The 21,538-nt window shown below is 32.5% G+C and overlaps 1 protein-coding gene across 3 annotated transcripts in view; it reads left to right on the plus strand.

Moving 5' to 3' along the window:
- Positions 1–21,538, plus strand: part of LOC141514161 (ABC-type organic anion transporter ABCA8-like) — a 106,433-nt gene that overhangs the window by 61,271 nt on the left and 23,624 nt on the right. For all 3 annotated transcript variants that reach the window (XM_074224702.1, XM_074224701.1, XM_074224703.1), the window contains 6 exons: positions 2,425–2,538; positions 5,916–5,993; positions 6,534–6,628; positions 7,926–8,046; positions 12,352–12,469; positions 13,395–13,486. In XM_074224702.1, coding sequence (XP_074080803.1) covers positions 2,425–2,538; positions 5,916–5,993; positions 6,534–6,628; positions 7,926–8,046; positions 12,352–12,469; positions 13,395–13,486 — 618 coding nt within the window. The remainder of the gene's footprint in view (positions 1–2,424; positions 2,539–5,915; positions 5,994–6,533; positions 6,629–7,925; positions 8,047–12,351; positions 12,470–13,394; positions 13,487–21,538) is intronic.

Raw genomic sequence — 21,538 nt, forward strand, 5'->3', positions numbered from 1 at the left:
AAGTTTGGTAGGACCCTATTTTTTCTTATTATTCCAAATAATTTAATTAATAAGGTAATTAGTTGGTTGTTAAATGTTTCAAAGAATTCACTTTTGTAAAACCATCTGTTCCTCACACTTTTTCTTGAGGAAGTTCATTTTTGGCCTGTTAAATTTCTTTTTACTAAAGCGAGTGTTTGTAGATAATCTATTTCCTCTCCCACATTCTAGACAGTTTGCATTTTTGTAAATATTCTTCCATTTCATATAAATGTTTAAATTTATTGTGATATAATTGGGGAAAATGGTTCCTTATAATTGCTTTAATTTAATTTTTGTTTGTATTATATTCACCTTTTTCATTTTTAATACTAGTGATTTGGTTTTCTCTTTATTTAAAAAATCATATTAATAAATGCTTTCTCTATTTTATTTTTTATAAAACAAACTTCTAATTTTATTTATTAATTCAATTGTTTTTTAAATTTAATTTTATTAATCTCATCTTTAATTTTTAGGATTGACTATTTTATGTTTAAATTGGGGATTTTAGTTTGTTCTTTTCTAATTTTTTAAGTTACATACCCAGTTTATTGATCGTTTCTTTCTCTATTTTGAGGCAAGCATTTACAGATATACAGTTTCCTTTGATTGATTATTATTTTTGCTGTATCTCACAGGGTTTGATATGTTGCCTCATTATTGCCCTTCTCTCTAATGAAATTATCGATTGTTTCTATGATTTGTTCTTTAATCCACTCATTTTTAAGATTAGGTTGCGTTATATTCTGTAAAGGATATTTTAATATTTCTACTGACTTTTAACCTATAAAAATTTTATGCCGTAATGTATGGTCAATCTTTGTAAAGGTACTGTGACTCACCAAGAATAAGGTGTATTCTTTTCTATTCCTATTCAGTTCTCTCCAGCTATCTCTCATACCTAACTTGTCTAAAATTTGGTTCCTTTCTTTGACTTTCTTCTTATTTATTTTTTTGTATGGATTTATCTAGTTCTGAGAGGGAAAGATTAAAATCCCCATTATTATGGTACTAATTTCTATTTACATCTGTAATACATTTAACTTTTCTTTTAAAAATTTTGATACTTTAGTATTTGGTGCATATAATTTTAGTATTGATATTGGTTCATTATCTACAATACCTATTATAAAAATGTAGTTAGCTTATTTGTCTCTTTTAATTGAAGCTATTTAGCTTTAAATTGGCCTGAGAACTTGGTTACTACCCTAACTTCTTTTTTTCCATCAGTTGAAGCATGGTAAATTCTTCTCCAATCTTCTATTTTAATTCTATGTATAGTTTACAGTTTAATATCTCTTGTAAACAGCAGACTAAAAGATTCTGATTTCTATTCAAAATTATAATTGCTATTTGTATATTTCCCTCCATCCTATCTTTCCTTATTATTATCCTATTCCTCCTCAGGTTTTAATTCAGAGCTTGAGTAGGTTTGTCCCAGGAATCAGGTCCTTTTTTACTGTTATTTTATTAATTCTCTCCAAGAGTCCAAACTTGACCTTCCTCCCTTGCGCTGTCAAGGGTCCCCAGCTATGCTGTTCCCAGAATGTGCTTGCTCCCTGTACCACTGGTACGTAATTGCTCCTACTTGTCTACAGTCACAGTCCAGGTTCAGGTCTTAACAGCACAACTAGGCCTGGCTTTTGGAGACAGTGGAGGGTCCTTTAATCTTCCCCATTTAGAAGTTTGTTAGATGAAAGTTCTTAAATGAAAGTTCTAGAAACCACAAAACACCTAGAGCTGTTTGTTGACTTAGTTGAGTCAGCCTGGAGATGTTTGCATTTCACTCAGATCAAATCTCAGTTGGTCCTCACCTAGGAGAACAATTGCTTTACTCCTTTACCTTTGAGTCAGATTTAAATTCAGGTAGAAGAGTCTTCCTGACTCCAATTCTGGCATTCTATACACTTGTGGAGTAACATAACAACCCCCTTAATGTCCTTAGATGTCATTTAACCTAAGTCTCCAGCTTTTCACATGTATAAATCTGGTAACACAACTTAAGTATTGCTCTGAGAAACAAATACAGTCATGCAAATAAAATATTTTATAAACCATAATTTTTATGAATGTGAATTGCTATTATTAATTTTATGAGAGGTAGCATAATAGTGGACTAGTTGCCAGACTTAAAAATCAACATATCTGAGTCTGAATTCTGACTTAGAATACTTAACAAGCCAGGTGAACATAGGCAAGTCATCTAGTCTCTCTGAGTGCCAGTTTGATAGAAGAACTTGCATTACCTAGCTTTCAATGCAATTTTGAGAAAAGAATTTTGTAAGCTACATTAATGTTATTAATATTTTTAAAACTTAAGAAGCTATTTTTATTAAGAAAATACAAAATTCTAAAATATTGAACTTGATCCTCATATCATAATTCCTTTTTTAATACTTTCAGGTTTCACTACTATTGTTGAGCATTTTTGAGACCCATGAAAATTCCCTTATGATTTTATTTATAACATTCATACCTTGTTTTACGCTGATTGGAGCTAGTGAACTTCTTATTGCGGTAAGCAACTCTAATGGCTTTTCCAATGTTCCAGACTAAGTGAGTTTTTGGGGAAAAAAAGTCTTTGTCACACAAAGGAAATCACCATATATATATATATATATATATATGCATATATATATATATATATTCCCAACATGTTCAATAGAATGCAAACAAAACATTTAAATTGTGGTCTTGATTAATTCTGGATTACTACATAAATCAATATTTCTTTGAGTCACTTATTCTCAAATTATCTTAATCTGAGTGTATCCTATTAGAATTTGTATACTTAAAAAATTTATTTCCCCACAACCATTTGAGAGTAGTAGATATTTCTGGTTTCTGGTTGGGTAAGCTTGTGCATATATGGTGAAATGATCAGTCATCACTAAGATATGATTCATAGTTTTATTCTGTCCTTCCAGATATAAAAACCAATATAGAGAAATTCCTAAGACTTGATATGAAGCACAAGTTTGGTAATGAATTCCTATTACACATTTGGCACAGGTATCTTAGTAACATTAGCAGTCAACTTTGGACAAAATATCTCTTCTTATCAGTTCTAGGGTTATTTCTTGACATACATGTTCAAAGGCATCATGTTAGTCTTTCCTATGCAACTTTGAGTAGCACCAGTTACTTCCTGGTTCAATGTGTAGATTTCCATGCATTTCTGGTATAAATTCTATTTGATCATCAAGCATTCACATGCAGCACTCAATCTCAAGGTTTCAACTTCGGCCATTAGGAAGATGCTTGGCATCATTACCTTGATTTTTATTTTTCTGTCTCTTCTCACCCATCTTTTCTTGCTGCCAGTTGGGTTCAGATAACCATGGCAAGGAAAACTGGTTGAATGAAACATATGTTCAGCAACTGTTTAGTGTAAGTTTCAAGAACTTTGCTGTTCTTCAACCTGATTATAATCCAGTTTATTGGATATCACAGATTCCTCTCATATCTTTTTCTCTTAAGCTATAGTTTTCTAGTTTTCTACAACATTTTACCAAAGCATCTACATCCACATAGCTCTATTTTTCTTTGTCACTCATTTTTGACACTTTGTCAAAAAAGTCTTGGCAAAGATATTTCCTTGACACTTCCTTTTCTAGCTCATGTTATAAAAGAAAAAAACTAAGGCAAACAGAGTTTGGCTAGGATCACACAACTAGGATTTGAATTCAGATCTTCCTGATTTCAGGTCTGGCACTCAATTCACTGTGCCGACTAAGTATCTGTCTTCTTTCAAGATTATTGGTAGTGGTTTCTATGCCTGCCTAACTGAGACATCAGAAGAAGGAAGGCTATTAACACAGTCCTGGTTGAATCTCTGATGTACAATTTATCCTCTATTCTCAAGTCCACCATACCTCTCTGTTTCTAACTCTGCAAGTATTGATCCACAATAAAAAAATTCCATAGGCTTTTCTCTTTTTTGTCACACAGTATTAATAATAAAATTACCATCAGCCAACATTTTTTCATATGTCTCAGTTAAATTTCCTACACATTCATATCAGATAACATCTCAATACTACTTACTAAGGTTGTGCCTCTTAGATTCTGTCATTTTTATCAATTTATCCTGGTTCAGCCTGCTCAGTGTCTCAGTGTCCCTATTCAGTCCAAGTATCCCTGTGGTGCTCTCCTGGGAGACATGACTCAAGTCTACAGAAAATACCAGTTTTGTATCTATGATATTTATCTACCATAGGAGATATGGCCTCAGGCTAACTCATAGATGAAGTTTTATTTCTGGATTTTTTAGAATATTCAACGGAACTGCCTCATTTGATTATGATAGTTTCTATCTCTTTAAAGCAATCCTTTCTCTTGTATGAAAGCTCCAAGAATCACTCTCTACTGTCAATTCCAAGGCATATCTCCATAGCCAAAATTCTGAGGTCTTTCAAGAAAGACCTCTGAATTTTATTACTTGACAACTTTAATAGCCTTAATTGACTGCTCTTCTGTCCTTTCACTTTTCTGTCCAATGTCCATAAAATGTCCTCATTTTTAAAGTCTTGGTCTACTTAGGAGTCTACTTGGTACATTTAATTCCCCCCCCCCCCATTTTAAAACAGTAACTCTCAATTGTGTAAATGCCAATCTTTTTTTTAGAGATTGTTTCACGTATGTCCACAATGATAATCCAAATACTCTATTAATGCAAATAATAACTTGCATTATTATATTATTATTATTATATCAGTAATCCTCTAATGTGCTAAAATAATGTAACATCATCATAATAATAGATATGAATTCAAATAATGAAAGGAATACCAATGAATTTATTATGTATTCACACTTAGAAATTAATCAAACATATGCCATTTTAACCTTTAAGAAAATAACATTAATAAATTAATTCACTTAATATTTTCATGCTAATATCAGGTAAAATCAAAACAATTTAGTTCTAAAAAGTCATTGTACCCTCACGAAAAAATTAAAATAAAATATAATAAACATATAAGAAATAATTTTAGAAAGAAAAAAATGCCATTATGCCTCTAAAGAAAAGTTGTACCTTATAAAGAAAAAGAGAAAAAAATGCAAGCAAAATGTATTTTTATAATAGATTCATTTCAGCAGCAGTAACCTACCACATAAATTTAAAGAGGATATATTTCTTCCATAACATATAGATATATGCAAATACATATATGTGTTTACACATATATTCAAACACATCTGTACATAGTTTAAGGTTCAAGATGATTTCTTCATTTGTTTCCCTTAAAAGGAAAGTCCCCTAACCTTACACCAGCAAGTTTAGTATTATCAAACGCTAACAACATTAAATATCATCATAGATAATGTATAATGAGTAAATCCATTCATTCAGGCATATAGCAAATAAAAATCAGAGAAATTAAGTGGATTAGAATGTTCCAGGAAAAAAATAACGTGTGGTTTAAATGAATTCTTTGACTGGAACAAAGATAGTTCGACTCAACCAGAAAGGGGGTTCCCTAATCTCCTTTAACAGGAAATTGCCCCAAATCTAGGCAAGCTTGAAACTGGGGATTTTTTGAGGTATCAGTTCCTTTACAATATGTTGCTTTTCAAAATCTCTTTTGTCTCTCTGTTTCTCTCTACAAATAGTCTTGAATCATGGATATCTTCTCTTGAGGCAGAAATGAATAATGCCTCTCCTCTTCAAAATTCTTATTCCAATTCCATCACATTTAAGCACCAGTAGGTAAAATGCCCCAAACTGGATTAGGCTGTAAATATGGGAACAAAATATGTAAGAGTTCTACCACATTCAGGTAATGGTTGTCCCCCAAAATGTAATTAGCAGGGAAATCAAATGCTTCCATTCTAATTTCTTTATTAATACATTGTTGAATTTTCACTTATGTATTATTTTCTTTTGGCAGTACTACTATTATAATATGAGAAGACCTGAAGATAAAAATGGTGAATTTAGTAAAAATATATTCTTCATAATTCTCATAGTAAGAACTTTTCCATTTTTCAGTGCATGAGGGGTGACAATATTTGTTATACATTGATTTTGGAATTATTATATTGTACCAGTGTTCATATATTATACCATTGATTTATATTTTCCATTCATTTTAATAATACTTAACTAATTTCTTAAAAAGAATGAATTTAGACACTCAGACTTTAAAGAGTTATGATAATTCAAATCTGGAATAATAATTGTGACTATCAAAATGACTCTGACTTAAGTCTAAAATTTTGAACTCTGGGAGAAATCTGTTATAAATATTTAATTTTCCTGTATCTTATTCTCATTGCTTATTTAAGTGTGAGAATATCTAAGGAAGGTCTTTAGAATGTGAATTCTATTTTCCAATTTATATTTGAGCACTTTGGTTGAAAAATTTATAAATTTCAACTTTATAAATTTTTTTTACATATTTACCTTGATACAAATTTAAAGAGTCTCCTTTTAATTCAAATATGGGCATGATTTTTACTATATTTTTAATAACTATAATTTTCTTTCTATTCCTTCTCTCGTCTAGCCTTATTTCCAATTTATTGTTTTTGTTTTTGTTCTACGGTTTTTGGAAAAAATGAAGCATGGAAAAAAATCAGTCAGAAAGGACCCTGTATTCAGGTTTGGAGGAAAAATAGAACTTGGTATTCAGTTTTAACATTAAAATTTTAAGCTATCATGTTAAACAGTTTTAAAAAGATGTGTTAATCAATAGTCCTTGGTCAAGCACCATACATTTTACTATTGTGGAAGAGGGTGGGTGAGGATGAAAAAAAATTAGTTATGATCTCTGTATTTAAGGCAACTACATTTTACTTGGGGGGGGGGAGGGAAGCTATCAACCATGTAATAATTAAGAATTAGCTAGTTGTTGAAATAGGATGGGACAAATCATGGTGTATAATCAGAAAAGACCTTGATTGAAATAAAGGAGCATTAAATGATGAGAAAGATTTCAGTAGAAAGAAAGGAGGAAAAAGCATTTCAAACTTCAGAAACAACAAAAGCCAAGGCACAGAGGTATAATCAGTGAAGTAAAAATTATGAAAATCAAAAGTGAGAAAAAAGACATTAAACACTCTTAGAATTGTTTTTTTGCAAGACAAATAGTATAGACAGATCAAGAATAATATGGATTAAGAAACTATATTAATAAAAAAGTACCATTCATATCATTTAATCACCAATAAATCTTTTGAAAAATATAGTAAAACATGATTTGAAATTTTATTTTACAAAACATAGGATTCTATAGTCAAAATTACTTATCTGTAACAAAGAACTAACATGAAACATCAGAAGTTTTTTCAGTAACATCAGAAGTAAAACAAAAGTTTCTCTTGTTTCCACTATTATTTACTAGAAATGTTAGCTAATATTCTAATACCAAAAAATCCTCCAACAAAACAATAAGCTTAGGAAAAGAGAAGTCAAAATTAAATCTTCATAGAAACAAAATGATACAAATAAAGGCAAGTTGTTAATTGTCAGTAGACCATTCCAATTTAACTAATTTCTTAGTGTTCCAATGAATAACAGTACTGACTAAAAAATTACCTATTTTATTTCTATAACACCCAAACTAGCATGGGATTATTTTATATAATGAAACAAAATTATAATGAAAATTCATCTGGAGGAATTAACAGTCAAGAATTTCAAAGAAAATATAGAAAAAATTCAAGAACAAAAGAAGTTCACTGTTTTCAGATATTAAACTATTTTTACAAGTAATAGCTATCAAGAGTTTGGTACTAGTTAAAATTTTTAAATGTCAATAAAACAAAATATAAAAACAATGCCTAGAAGAAAATCCAGTGTCCAATAATCCTCATAAACTACATGAATAACAAAACCACTGTTAAAAGGAAACTATCCTCATAACATGCATTTTTTATAACATTCCTTTGCTCTGCAGAATTTTTCCATCAAGTAAAGATGCAGTTCCCAACCCTGAAGAACCAGAGACTGAGGATGAGGACATTCAGGAAGAAAGACAAAGAACAGCAAATGCATTGACTGCTTCAAACCTTGATGAGGTAAAACAAACAAACAAACAAACAAAATTCACTGAAATACTTAGATGTTTAGTTGAAACAATTATCAAATAAGGGAAATAATTGAGTCTCTACAATTTAAAGGTTATTCAATTTCTATAATCTATAGTTATATGTGTGTGTGTGTGTGTGTGTGTGTGTGTGTGTGTGTGTGTGTGTAAGGTGGCATCAATAATAATATCTCATATCTGACACAGGTTGTTTCTCTTTGAGATCAATCAAATCTGCTTTCAAATTTGAAGATTTAGATTCCTGGAGATGACTGCTACCACCACATGGATACACTCACATTTTTACCAATTTTTAATAAAGACTTTTTCTAAACCTCTTTAAACCATTAAGTAGCATAACCAGAGGAAGTATCACCCTAAATCTTTTACAAAGTCATTAGATCTTTTAAATTTATGATCTTTTTTGTGCTTTTTTTCAACCAAAGTGCTCAAAGACCTTCTGAAAATTGTTTTTTAACATATTTTTTAACTTTAAAGTTATTTTCCTACAACTTTCAGTCACCAAACTGTTCACTTGTGAAATTGGTGATATCCTATAACTTTTACTGATCGACTCATTTATTTTTCATTCTACAAATGTATTTTATTACTTTCAATATCAACCTACTTTATGTGAAAGAAGAGAATTCTAAAAAACATGGTGCATGATGATGTTTGAGTCTCAGAAGATTAAATTGATCCTGTAATCATTTTTCTAGTAATCCTGTTTTCAATCAATATCTGAACTTAGTTCTGTCTCTGTGGTCTATAAAAGGTTTAGTTTAAAAATCCAGAACTACTGCTAGTCACTAATCTACTCCTGACTTAAGATATTTAACTGACCTTGGGGGATTCATGTGAACACAAGGGAGTTTGCTCTAGTACATCCAAGCTATGGAAAAGTCTGGGCACTTTCATCTTGCACCTGGACTTAAACAATGAGTGTTTTTTTTAGTCTCATGAGAGAAGGGAGGTGGTTTCTACCCTCCATTTCCAAACTTCAAACCAATCATGTTGGTTTCCTGTGCCTCAGTTCTATAATCCTTGATCACATCAGATTATCTACATGTTCTGTTCTTTGTTCTGTACTCCCCCAAAACTATAAAACAGTTTTTAGCGCAGGGTTTTGGGCATAAATGGAGGCAATCCATTGATCCATTTATTGATAGGCAGCATTCCTCTGTTAAGAACTGTTATCTTGCTAGAACTCCATCATTTTACCTCTTTGTTAAATTTTGAAAGGTGCAATGTTATTCAAGAACTCTAAAATAAAAGGAGTAGAATAAATATATTCACATGCATATGCATATATATCCATATTTCTTTTTGAGGAAAAAGAATTTTTTTTAGTTTTTGCAAGGCAATGGGGTTAAGTGGCTTGCCTAAGGCCACACAGCTAGGTAATTATTATTAAGTGTCTGAGGCCGGATTTTAACCCAGGTACTCCTGACTTCAGGGCTGGTGCTCTATTCACTGCGCCACCTAGCCGCCCCCGAAAAAGGATTTTCTTAAGCTTATGAATAATTGGACATCCTAAAAAGATCTCCTGGATCAATGAACTTGAAGAGAACAATTTTAAGGAATAGTGAATAAGTATTGAGTATATGACCTTTAAAAAAATTTATGTTATAAAGTATGTGCAGGAGGGTTTGAGTTGATTGCCTTGATAAATAGTGTACATGGGGTCAGGAGGACCATGTGATGCATTATACTAGTTTGCATCCATAAGAAACCTCTGAACTCCTATTGCCTTGTACTTGACTTGTAACCTTACTAATTCTCTCATCCCAGATTCTAAGGCATGTTTTGATATTTCCTTATCTTTAACAAAAATCACAACATATCTCATTAATTAATCAATTTGCTTTGGATTACACTCCATTTAATTAACATTACTTTTAAAATAAATAGAAACTACTTCTTTTTCATAATATATTACTTATCTTTCTCCATGTCAAAATCTTAATCACCTAGAATTAAATAGCCATCAAGGTTATTGGCTAACAATTTATTACAAATATAGAATTAAATAACCATTAACGTTATTGGCTAACAATTTTTTACAAATATAACAAACAATGAAACATGTAAAGAAACAATTATTAAAAATTTCAGTTATAAGGAAGATCACAACCAGAGTCACCTTTAACGATCTCTATGACAACTATCTTTTGAGTTCTCTAGACAAAAATTCTTCCATTCAACTCTTAGAATGGCAGTCAAAGTCTCTTAAGAACTCTTGTCATATTTCTTTGCATGATGAGAGTAAAATTTGGTTTTTCAGGTAAGAGGTTTTTCTTTCTTTTTTAAATTTTCTTTTTAATTTTTGGGATAAAACAAATATTTTCATATTACAGTACAATAAAAAAGATATTGTTCATGAAACTGCATATCTACTATGCACAATAACTATTTAGCATTATTATCATGAACATATCTTTTTTCTTCCTTTCCTACTTCCTTCCCCTAGAGATAGCTACCATTAGACAAAAATAGATAAATATATGTAAAATTATTCATTGCATACTTCTATTTATCAATTCTTTCTCTGAATGCAGCAGCATCTTTCTTCACATGTCCTTTATAGTTAAATTAAGTATTTATAATGTACAAAATAACTTATTTGCTTAAAATCATTCTTAAAACAATATTGCCATTACTGTATACAATATTCTCTTGCTTCTGCTCATTTCACTCTGTATTATTTCATGCAAGTCTTTCCATGTTTTTTAATCACTGAGGTTATCATTTCTATTAGGAAAGTAGTATTCCATCACTAACATATACCACAACTACTTCAACCATTTCCCATGGTTGGAATGGAAATTCCTGCAATTTTCAATAACTTGTGCTTAAAAATGAGCTGCTATAAATGTTTTAGAACATATAGTTTATTTTCCTTTTTCCCTAATTTTCTTTGGAAATGAACTGAGTAGTGTTACTTCTGTGTCAAAGGGTATAAGTAGCTTAAACTCTTTGAGTTATAATTACAGATTGCTTTCTAAAATGGTTGGATCATTTTACAATTCCACCAACAATGAATTAGTGTTCCAGTTTTTCCACATCTTATCCATCATTTGTCACTTACCCCTTCTACCATTTTAACCAATCTAATAGGAGTAAAATTATATCTCAGGGTCTTTTTTAAACATTAATTTCTCTAATCAAAAATAACTTAGAGCATTTTTATCTGACTATAAATTACTTTGATTTTGAGGGTTTTTTTCCCTTAGCTCTTTCCTTTCTGTACTTCACTTGGTCTCTAACTATAGTTAGATAATTTTCTGGGATCACAATTAAAATCTCAGACTTTTCTCAGAATCCTGAAAGATGACAGCAATATGTTAACACTTCGAGTCCACTGATTTTTAAAGATAGAGTCATAGTTTTTTGTAGCCTCTGGGCACATTGAAGCCTGAATTATGCATTATTGAGCCTGACCTTAATCATTAAGAGAAAATATTAACCCCCACTAAACTTATACTTTGATAGTGATAACATATATTTTGACAATTCAATGGAACAACCAACTATCCTAATATTACAGATGAGGAAATTGAGGCACAGAGCACAGGCACCTTATTCTGAGAGATATTGAGGAGCAGTGATGGAATTTGAACCCAGATTGTCTGACTCCCAACCCAGAATACCAATCTAGCTCTCATGGATCTGTGGTACTATACCAATAATGTAGAATTAAAATCTTGGATGCTGCCTAATCTGGTGCAATTCTAATCAATGCCTTATAATTTCTGTACAAAGGATTTATCCAATATATTAGAAGCCTCCCTTTGGTTTAATAAAATACAAACAAACTTGGTGTGTCTCTTGTCCCCCATTCTTACTACATGTTATTCACTTCTTTTCCTAGTCATGCATATCTTTAATAATACCTTTTTATATCACTTCTAAAATGTATGCCTAGTTAATCATCTTGTATCTTTCCATTGCCCTATGAGTCATCTGCTCTTACTATTCTTTGAAGGTTATGAAGCTCCATGATTCAAACCCACATATTATGAAAATATTGATGCTATAAATTTTTTTTTGCAGATCTCAGCATCTTGAGATTACACAAAGTGAATGCAATAATTCCAGTTGTCATTCATGCATGAAGACCATCTCCTTTCAGATATGAACACAGGGTGGGGCAGTGCTCTTAACTACATCATTTAGGGGCTGCCCCCCCAGTATAGCCTGCTTTGGTTCATAACATGGGAAAGAGAATGGGGTTGAGGCAGGGAAAATGCAGCACTCAACCAAGAACTATGGAGAAAATAAAAATTTTCTTTTTCAGAAACCTGCCATTATTGTTAGTTGTCTCCGCAAGGAATATGAAGGCAAGAGGAAAAGTTGCTTTGCAAAGAAAAAGAAGAAACTGGCTATAAGAAATATCTCTTTCTGCATTAAAAAAGGTTTGAAATAATATATCTTTTAGTAGAGCTCCCCTACCTTTTTTAGGCTTGGGATCTTTGAGGGTCCTGATAGGCAGTATTGGAAACCAATAATTACTATATATATGCCCAAGATGAGCAGGTGAAATGTGTCTGTACTATCAAAGTACAAACAATTCTGATCAAAGAACAGCTACTTCCTAAGATAGGAAAATAATTGATGATGATGTTTGTCCTTCATTCTCGAGGAAGACCATGTCATCAGGGAAGTGTTGCCATGACATGCAGGTGAACTGGATTTGAATGAGAGGGTGTTGTACTAGGTCTCCAGTCTCACTTTCTCTTCTGGAGCCATCTGAGTCTAGTGACCAGACATAAATCAGGAAGATTGGAGAGGACCCTTGATGTGAGGCAATCAAGATTAAGTGACTTGCCCAAGGTCACACAGCTAGTAAATGTCAAATAATTGAGGCCATATATGAACTCAGATCTTTCTGATTCCAGGGTGAGTTCTATATCCACTGTGCCACCTAGCTGCTCAATAAATCATTATGCCTGCATTAAAGTCAGAAATATCCTGTTGAGGTACATGATAACAAATTCCAAGCAGCAGAGATATTTTTGAATTGAAAACTGACTAAGGCTATGCTACTATCTAAGAATGAATAAATTGCTAAATTATTCTAGATTTCAATTGCAAGTTATAAAGCAGGGTCCCTGAAAGATTTCCCATATCCTCCTAATTTCTGGTCTGTAAGGAAAATAAGGAAAATGGAAGTAACCCCCCCCTTCTTGTTCCACTGTAATGACTTCTACAATCAAATATAATAAAAAATGCAAAAATTTCAAGAACATTTCTTATTCTCGTAGGTTCCAGGGACATTTGACTAGAATGTTGGTAAATTAATCTGAGTATAAACTTATTTTCAGTCACTATCCCTTTCAGGTGAGGTTCTGGGACTACTTGGACATAATGGAGCTGGCAAAAGTACAGCAATTAGGATGATAACTGGGGACATAATACCAACTGCAGGAAAGGTAGGAGAAATAGAGGGAAATTGTTTTGAAGGATGATGCTCAAAAGATAAATTTTATGATTGCTGATATTCATTTTTAGATTTTTGCATCTTGGTCTTTCTGCAGCCTTTGCTAGTTCCCTCTTCTTTTTGTATTTTTCTCATTAGGTTTTCATGACTCTACTCTTTCCTGGTTTTCCTCCTGTCTATCTGATGACTCTATCTTATTATCCTTTGCCGGATCTTCATTCAGTTCATGCACATTAACCCTGGGTATCCCAGAGGGCTCTCTTCTTTTTTTCTTACTATTTCACTTGATATTCTCATTAGCTCCCATGGTATCAGTTTTCATTTCTGTGCTAATGATTCTCAGATCTTCTTATATAATCTTAAGCTCTCTCCTGAATTCCAGATTCATATTTCCAACTAACTACTGGATATCTCAAACTAGATATCTCATAGACATCTCAACCTGCCCAGTTCATTAACTTTAAGGGTAGAGGCAGCATTTTTTCCCCAGATGGCACATAGTAGATCCTCAATACTTATTAGTTGACTAACTTAGTAGTTCAAAATATAGTAGAGTATAATAAACAAATAGATGACTTCCCAAACTAATACTATTATGAAATGAAAATCATACTCTAAACTTTTATTAAACAATAAAAAAAAGAACCTGGTTAATCTGGAAAAAATAGTTGTCCTTACCCCTTAAAGAATTGATGTGTCATATTCATCAGTTAATAAGAATAAAATAACAAATGAGAGGGGACAAAACATTTTTTTAGGTCCAGACTATCTAAATTGAGACATTTTGCAAAGGAAAAAACTTAGATTACTGAATCAAAGGCATGGAAGTTAAAGGTCACTTTAAGGGACACTCAGATTAGACTGGCTTCAACAGTTGAACACTATCTTCTTGGACATGAGATGGTGCATATTATGGTTATATAAGCAAGGTGGAGAAGTAAATTGGAATACATGTTTATCTAAATCCTCAAAAAAAGGATATTTTTTCAAATGGGGTTACTCAAGACAGGAACCTCTTTGGCAGTTTGCAAAAAGCTAATACTACTATGATTCCTCCTCTATAAGAAGGAGATGCTAAAGTAAATGCTAAATTGTGTTAAAGGCTACTGAAAACAAAATGTACTTTTTTAGTATTCAGATACACAGATATGCTGAAATTTTTCCATTTGCTCCTTAGGAGTATGAACATAAGGTTAAGAACTCCTGATCTATAGGAAAATCTGGAAAATAGCGTGACATAAATATTTAAAACTTCTCCCACATTATGCCAAGATAAGTTCAAAATAGTTACATGATGTAGACATGGATGATATCATTAACAAATTAGTAAAGGTTGGGAGAAACTATCTGTCAGGTCTATGGATAGGGGAAGAATTCATGACCCAACAAGAGACATAGAGATTCACAAGAGGTAAAATAATTTTGATTACAGAAAATTATAGAGGTCTGCAAAACAAAATCAATGCAGCTAAAATTAGAAGAAAAGCAGAAAACTTGGGTAAAGTCTAGTAAAGTCTTTATAGCAAGTTTTTTCTGATAAAGATTTCATTTCCAAAAACATATAGGGAACTGGGTCAAAGTTGCACCAAAATCAGTCATTCCTCAATTGATAAATGTCCACAGGATATAAAGAGGCGGTTTCCAGAGGAAGAAACCTGAGTTATCAATATTCATTTTAAAAAATGCTCTATATCCCAAATAATTATAAAAATGCAAATTAATACTTATCAGATTGACTAATTTGACAAATAAGAAAATGAAAAATGTTGTAGGAGATATGGGAAAATAGCTTTGTTGATAGAGCTATGAACTAATCCCGTCACTGTAAAAAAGTAATTTGGAACTATATTGCAAAAGGTATTAGGTTGTGCATTCCTTTTGACCCCATGGTATTTCTACTATATGCCAAAGAGATCAAAGAAAGAGGAAAAGAACTCAGATATACAAAAATATTTATAATTAGCTTTTGTTGTGACCAAAAAATAATGTAAACAGAGAGGTGAGCTTTGATTAGGGAATGGTTAAACAAAAGTTATGGTAGATAAAAACAATGGAATATTATTGTGCTGTAAAATATGTTGAAGATGGTTTCAGAAAAATCTGGGAAGATTTGTATGAATTGATGAAAAATGAATTGAGCAGAACCAGGAAAACAATTTATGTAGCATGTGAACTATTGTAAAAATAATCAACTTTAAAAGATTTAATAACTGACCTCATTTTTTGATATCAGTTTTTCTCATTAGACTCACTTTCACCAATTCATTGTCCCTGAAAAGCTTGGTTGCTTTAATTTAATTTTCACCTGTTGGTCAACTAATTTAAAAATTTATTGTTCTCTACTATTGATTCTTTTGTTCTCTGCAGAGGTTCACATATTATTAATACCCAACTCTGGATTACTCCCTTTCAGGGAAATAATAAGACCATGCTGAATGATTCCATTCCAAATTCCTCTCTCATCTCAGCACTAAAGGATAAAATTTTTATACATCTTTGATTTTATAGTATGATCCTCCCTTCTTAAATCCAATATTTTTCTTCACTCATGCCTTAAACTCTGACCTTACAGTAGAGATCTTGTCTCCTATTTGACCAGGAAGAGCAAGGTCAGTCATCATAAGATCACTGTTTTTTAGCACAGTTTACAACTTCTTCACATCCTCATTGATTCTCTCCTTTTTTCAATATTAGAGAATGGATAGCCCTTTTGTCAAAGCCAGCCTTTGCACTTGTGTCTTTTATATTATCTGCTCTTTTTTCTTTGGGGAGCATACACAATTACTTTTCTCAATTTCCCTTCTCCCTTTCATCTACTCTCTATTTGTCCTTTACATCATTAACTGTAAAAATATTCACATACTGACATCCACCCCCAAACAGTCCTTCTTATGTCTTTTCCTTTTCATTGCTAAACTTTTAAGAAGAATAGTTGATCCTTGGTAAAATCTACCCCTTACCATCCATTTGATGCTAACCCTCTCATAATTGAACTTTAAAATGAGTTCTTAACCTGAGATCTGTGTGCTTAAAACATACAGATGGGATATTACTATGTACAACTTTTATTACAGTAAAATTGGTTTCTTTTGTAATATTCCAATTTATTCTTTTAAAAACATCATCCTAAGAAGGAGGTCCTTTGGATTTCAATAGACTTTAAAAAGAATCTACAAGAAATAAATAATAAATTGGTTAAGAATTCTTTCTCTAGATCCATTCAATTGAAACTGCATTCTCAAATCTTAGAGTGGATTCTTATAATTTAACCTTATGACCTATTTTAAGTCCTTATCCTAGTTGGCTTTTCTGAAGAATTTAATGTCATTTTCTCCTCTTGACTTTCCATGAACCCTGGCTTCTTCTCTCTTAGCTTTTATGTCATTGATCTCTAATTAACTAGTCTGTAATCTGTCTGATTTTCTCTGCCTTATCAGTTTTCCTCAGTATTTCACCACTTCCAACTGATTACTCTGTGATCATCAGGACTGTTGTTTTTTTGTAACTGGATCTCTCCTTAGAAGTAATCCCTTTTCCTAACTTCCCCATTTATATGGCATCACTCTTATAGTTTCCCCGGTTCAAAATCTTGTAGTTATCTTCGACTCCTCTCCATTGTACCCCTTCCAACTGATCAGTCATCTAGTAAGTTTGATTTTATATTTGGAATGTTTTTTGAATCAATTCTCCATTTCAAATCCCAATGGCCAGTCTAGGTTTCTGGCTATTGCAATAGTTTACTGTTTGGTTTCCTTGCTTATCATTGCTTCCTCCTTTCTTTCTTTTTCTTTTTTTTATGTTTTTGCAAAGCAAATGGGGTTACGTGGTTTGCCCAAAGTCACACAGCTAGTTAATTATTAAGTGTCTGAGGCCACATTTGAACTCAGGTACTCCTGACTCCAAGGCCCATGCTCTATCCACTTCACCACCTAGCTGCCCCTCTTCCTCCTTTCAGTCCAACCTACATACTACTATCACATGCTCACCCTAAAAATACTGCTATGCCCATTCTACTTTCCATATGTAAAAATCATTGGTAGAATTCTGTCTCCTATAGAATGACATCTTTAGATGGTCTTAGTTTGGTATATAAGATGATCCTTTATTTGACCTTTATTTTTGCTATTGTTCAGTTTTTTGGTCATGTTTGACTCTTCATGACCCCATCTGGGACTTTCTTGGCAAAGATATTGGAATTCTTTGCCATTTTCTTTTCCAGGTCATTTTACAGATAAGGAAACAGAAAAACAAGGCTCCATGACTTGAGCAATCACATAGCTAGTAGATTTAAACCAGAAAGAGTTCCATCTGGACTCTAGGTCTAATATTCCATTCACTGAACCACCTAATTGACTTTTGTTGACTGTAAACTTAACCTTTCTTACAGTGATCCTATTTTTATTTCAATCAAATCAAATTTCCTTTGTCATATGTTTTGCGTAGTTGTTTGTGTTATTCTCTTTTTTAAAAATATTGTGTTTAGCATAGTTGTGTCATTCTCTTTGTAACAATATCTTGCTAATTCCTTTCTCCTTGAACATTCCTTTTTGCTTTAAAAGTCTAGAGATCTGGGAAAGGGAATAAGTCTTTATTAAGAGCTTACTATGTGTTAAGCACTTTTAAAATAGCTCATTTGATCTTCACAGCAAATCTGTGAAGAAATTAGTCTTATTATCCCCACTTTACCAGAGACAAATTGAGACAGACATTAAGTGACATCCAGTGTCACATAACTAGTACGTGCCTTAGGTAAGATTTGAGTTCAAGTATTCTTGACTCCAAATACAATACCCTATCAACATATAGGTTTAGTTGTATTAAGGGGGCTATTGTTTTAACATAATAAAATCCTTCTATAGTAATTATAAAGAAATTAGTTATAGAGGACTCAACTGGTGGGGAGGGCTCCAGAGAATGTGTGAGACTTGAGTGGAGTTTCAATAAAATTTAGAAAAATAGGAAGAAGCAAGAAGGAAGAAAATATGTTCAAAGTGAGAGCCTATATGGAAATAGAATATTAGATTAGACTGCTTGTGAGATAGTATTTGAGTAGGAAGTAGAAATAAGATATTGTAGAATTGACGAGGAGGGTCTTGAATGTCAGAATAAGACTCATAGATTTCATTTAGTAGAAGACAGAGACCACCCATGAGTTTGCCCATGAGGAGAAGAATGCAAAATTATGTTTCAGAAATATTATTATGCAATATATATATATTTGATTAGAAGGAAGAAGAGGTATTAGGGAAATCAACTGGTAAGCTATTGTGACAAAACTTAAGGGTGATGAGGTTCAGAACTGGCTAGTAGAAATAGAAAAAAAGGAATGGGCTCTATAGGAGTTACAAAAAAAATAATCAAAATAATCAATGACTGACCAAATATAGGGAGAGTTAGAAGGAGATGGTGAGGGAGGAAAAAATCAAGATTAACTTCAAGATCTTAATGTCTTACATCTGGATATATGGGGAAAATGATACTGATAGAAATGATAAAGTATTCAAAGGTAGCTGAGTAAAAAACTAATTAGTTTGATTTTATATAGCTCAAAAAATGAGGTGATAATTATATATATTCAATGGGAGTATCAGTTCAGACAATCAATTTATATTTCATCATAAATAGATATGTAGAGATAGAAGTGATAACTACAGCCATATGAGATCACCATGCAAATAAATTAAGCTCCCACTCAAGAAAATTTGCTGTTTGATCTATAAAGAAGAAAAAGTAAAAAAGTCCTTATCCTCACAAAGGAGGATATAACATGTTTAAAGACAAGAAAAATGTAAATTTGAACATGATGTGGCCCCAGGAGAAATACAGACAAATGTTACAGGAAAAAATGAGAAAGGAGATCTATGAGCTTGAGGAAACAGAATTGAAGGTGTTCATAAACCTGGCCTAAACCTGTAAGAAAGAGAATCATTTTGATAGGCAAAGATAAGAATATGTCCTTGATATTCTAAAACTTCTATATCACACACAAACACACACACACACACACAGACAAACATACACATAGACTTTCAGAGAAATGAGATGGGATGACTCTATATTCCAAATAAGTAGAGCTATAACTCAACTTGCCCCTTTGTTTATATAGTGTGCTGTTCTCTTTTACTTGAATTATTTTTTCTTTCAAATTGACCTACAGGAAATATAGTAAAAGGAAATGGTCAAAGTATTTCAAATTCCTCTCAATCCCAGTTGGCTGGTCACAGTCTCCCTAAGCAAAATTGAATATTTACTTGCCTAGAAAGATCTAGGTCTAAATTTCTCTGTCTTTTGGCAGAAGTTATAAAAATGAATGATTCTATTTATATATTTCAAGTACCTAGGCAGAGAAAATTCACTCCAGTAAAATAATTATGTTTATAATTCTGCCTCTTGGGTACTGCCTCAGGACCTCTTTCTGCTATGTTTGAGCAAGGATACACATGGATCAATATCACAGACCACATTTTTCATACTTAAAAGACAGGGGAAAGAGAAAGACAAACATGATCTTGTGAAGTGGATATTTGGGGAACAGGCATATTTTTCCCCTAGGGTTTGGGAAAAGGAAAAAAGGGAGAAGGAAAATTGCAGGAAAAACTGACAGTGTGAAAAACAGGGAGTTTCAGTGACACAGGTTCTGTCCTGTTGTATCCATTCCCTGTTTGATTTATCTTCATGACTCCATTTTTAAACTTTGGAGCTCATGGCTAGTCCTACCCATTCCATAGCTTCTCTTCAAAGTGCTATCATTACTTCTGGTTGTGGCAGCTACCCCTGAATGTGCCACTCTGATCTCTATGCATACACCTCACTACCATCTCAATTGTTCCTGAGCTGCTCCTCTCTTGTGATATCAATTGCCTCCACCATCCATTAGAAGTGGTTAGTTGATAAAAGTCCAGATCCTATTGGCTACAAGGTATATATGTATATGTGTATATATATATATATATATATATATGTATATATATACACATATATATATATGTGTGTAATCTGCATTTATTATTATTCAATAATTTTTCAGACATGACTGACTCTTTATGAACTTATTTGCCCAGGGTCATACAACCAATATGTGTTTGTGGTCAGACTTGAACTTAGTGAGATGAATCTTCCTGATTTGAAGACTGGTACTCTATTCACTACACCACTTAGCTACCCATATATTGCTACCAAAAATATCCTTATAGCCCATACTTAGATGATGTTGACAAGTATGTTTATATTCAGATCCACTCATTTGACACTTAACACATATTATCTTGTAGTGTTATCTTTTTGTTCTATCTCCCTAATTATATTGTGTGTACTTTAAGAACAGAGACACCGTTTTATGCCTTTTTATAAACCCAATTCCTATCCCAGTCAACTTCTACAACTGGTGGGCTCATTAACTGATGATGCAGCTGCTACTGAATTATAAAGGGGAGGAAAATCCTTTTCTTTATCTCCAACTTTTTGTTGGATATTACATACATTGTAATAATGGTCTGTGTTGTGGATGTATGCCCCCCCCCAACTTTCAGAAACAGACCTTAGTTGGCAGCTAGACAAGTCAGAGAGGAAAGTCAATCTGAAGGGAAAAGGTAGGGAAAATGGCTATGAATACCCTGAGGGAAGTTCGGTGTAGTGAATATCCAATATCAAGAATAACCATCTTTGCAGAGGCAGGACACACTGATGATTTTTGGGGGGTGGGTGGACCATATTAATAGTAAATGATAAGAAAGTCAGCTTCTCACTATTTGAAAACAAGGCAGAGAAAGGTGAGGTAAGTAGGGTCAGAGAAAACAAGATCTAGAACTAAGAACTTAGTCAATAAATAATAGAATTCTTCAAGAAGGCAGCTAGGCAGCAGATCAAATGAGATAATGTTTCTTTTGAAAAATGTACTTAGCATGGTGTCTGACAAAATAGATTCTATATAAATGTTTATTCCCTTCTCCTTCTCCTTCCCCTCCCTTCAGGCATGCCTAAAAGTGACTGAATAACAATAAATACATATAAATATATATATGTATATATATCCCAGCTCCCCAGA

This window comes from Macrotis lagotis, chromosome 2 (genome assembly GCF_037893015.1).
Source record: "Macrotis lagotis isolate mMagLag1 chromosome 2, bilby.v1.9.chrom.fasta, whole genome shotgun sequence".
Taxonomy (NCBI): Eukaryota; Metazoa; Chordata; class Mammalia; order Peramelemorphia; family Peramelidae; genus Macrotis; species Macrotis lagotis.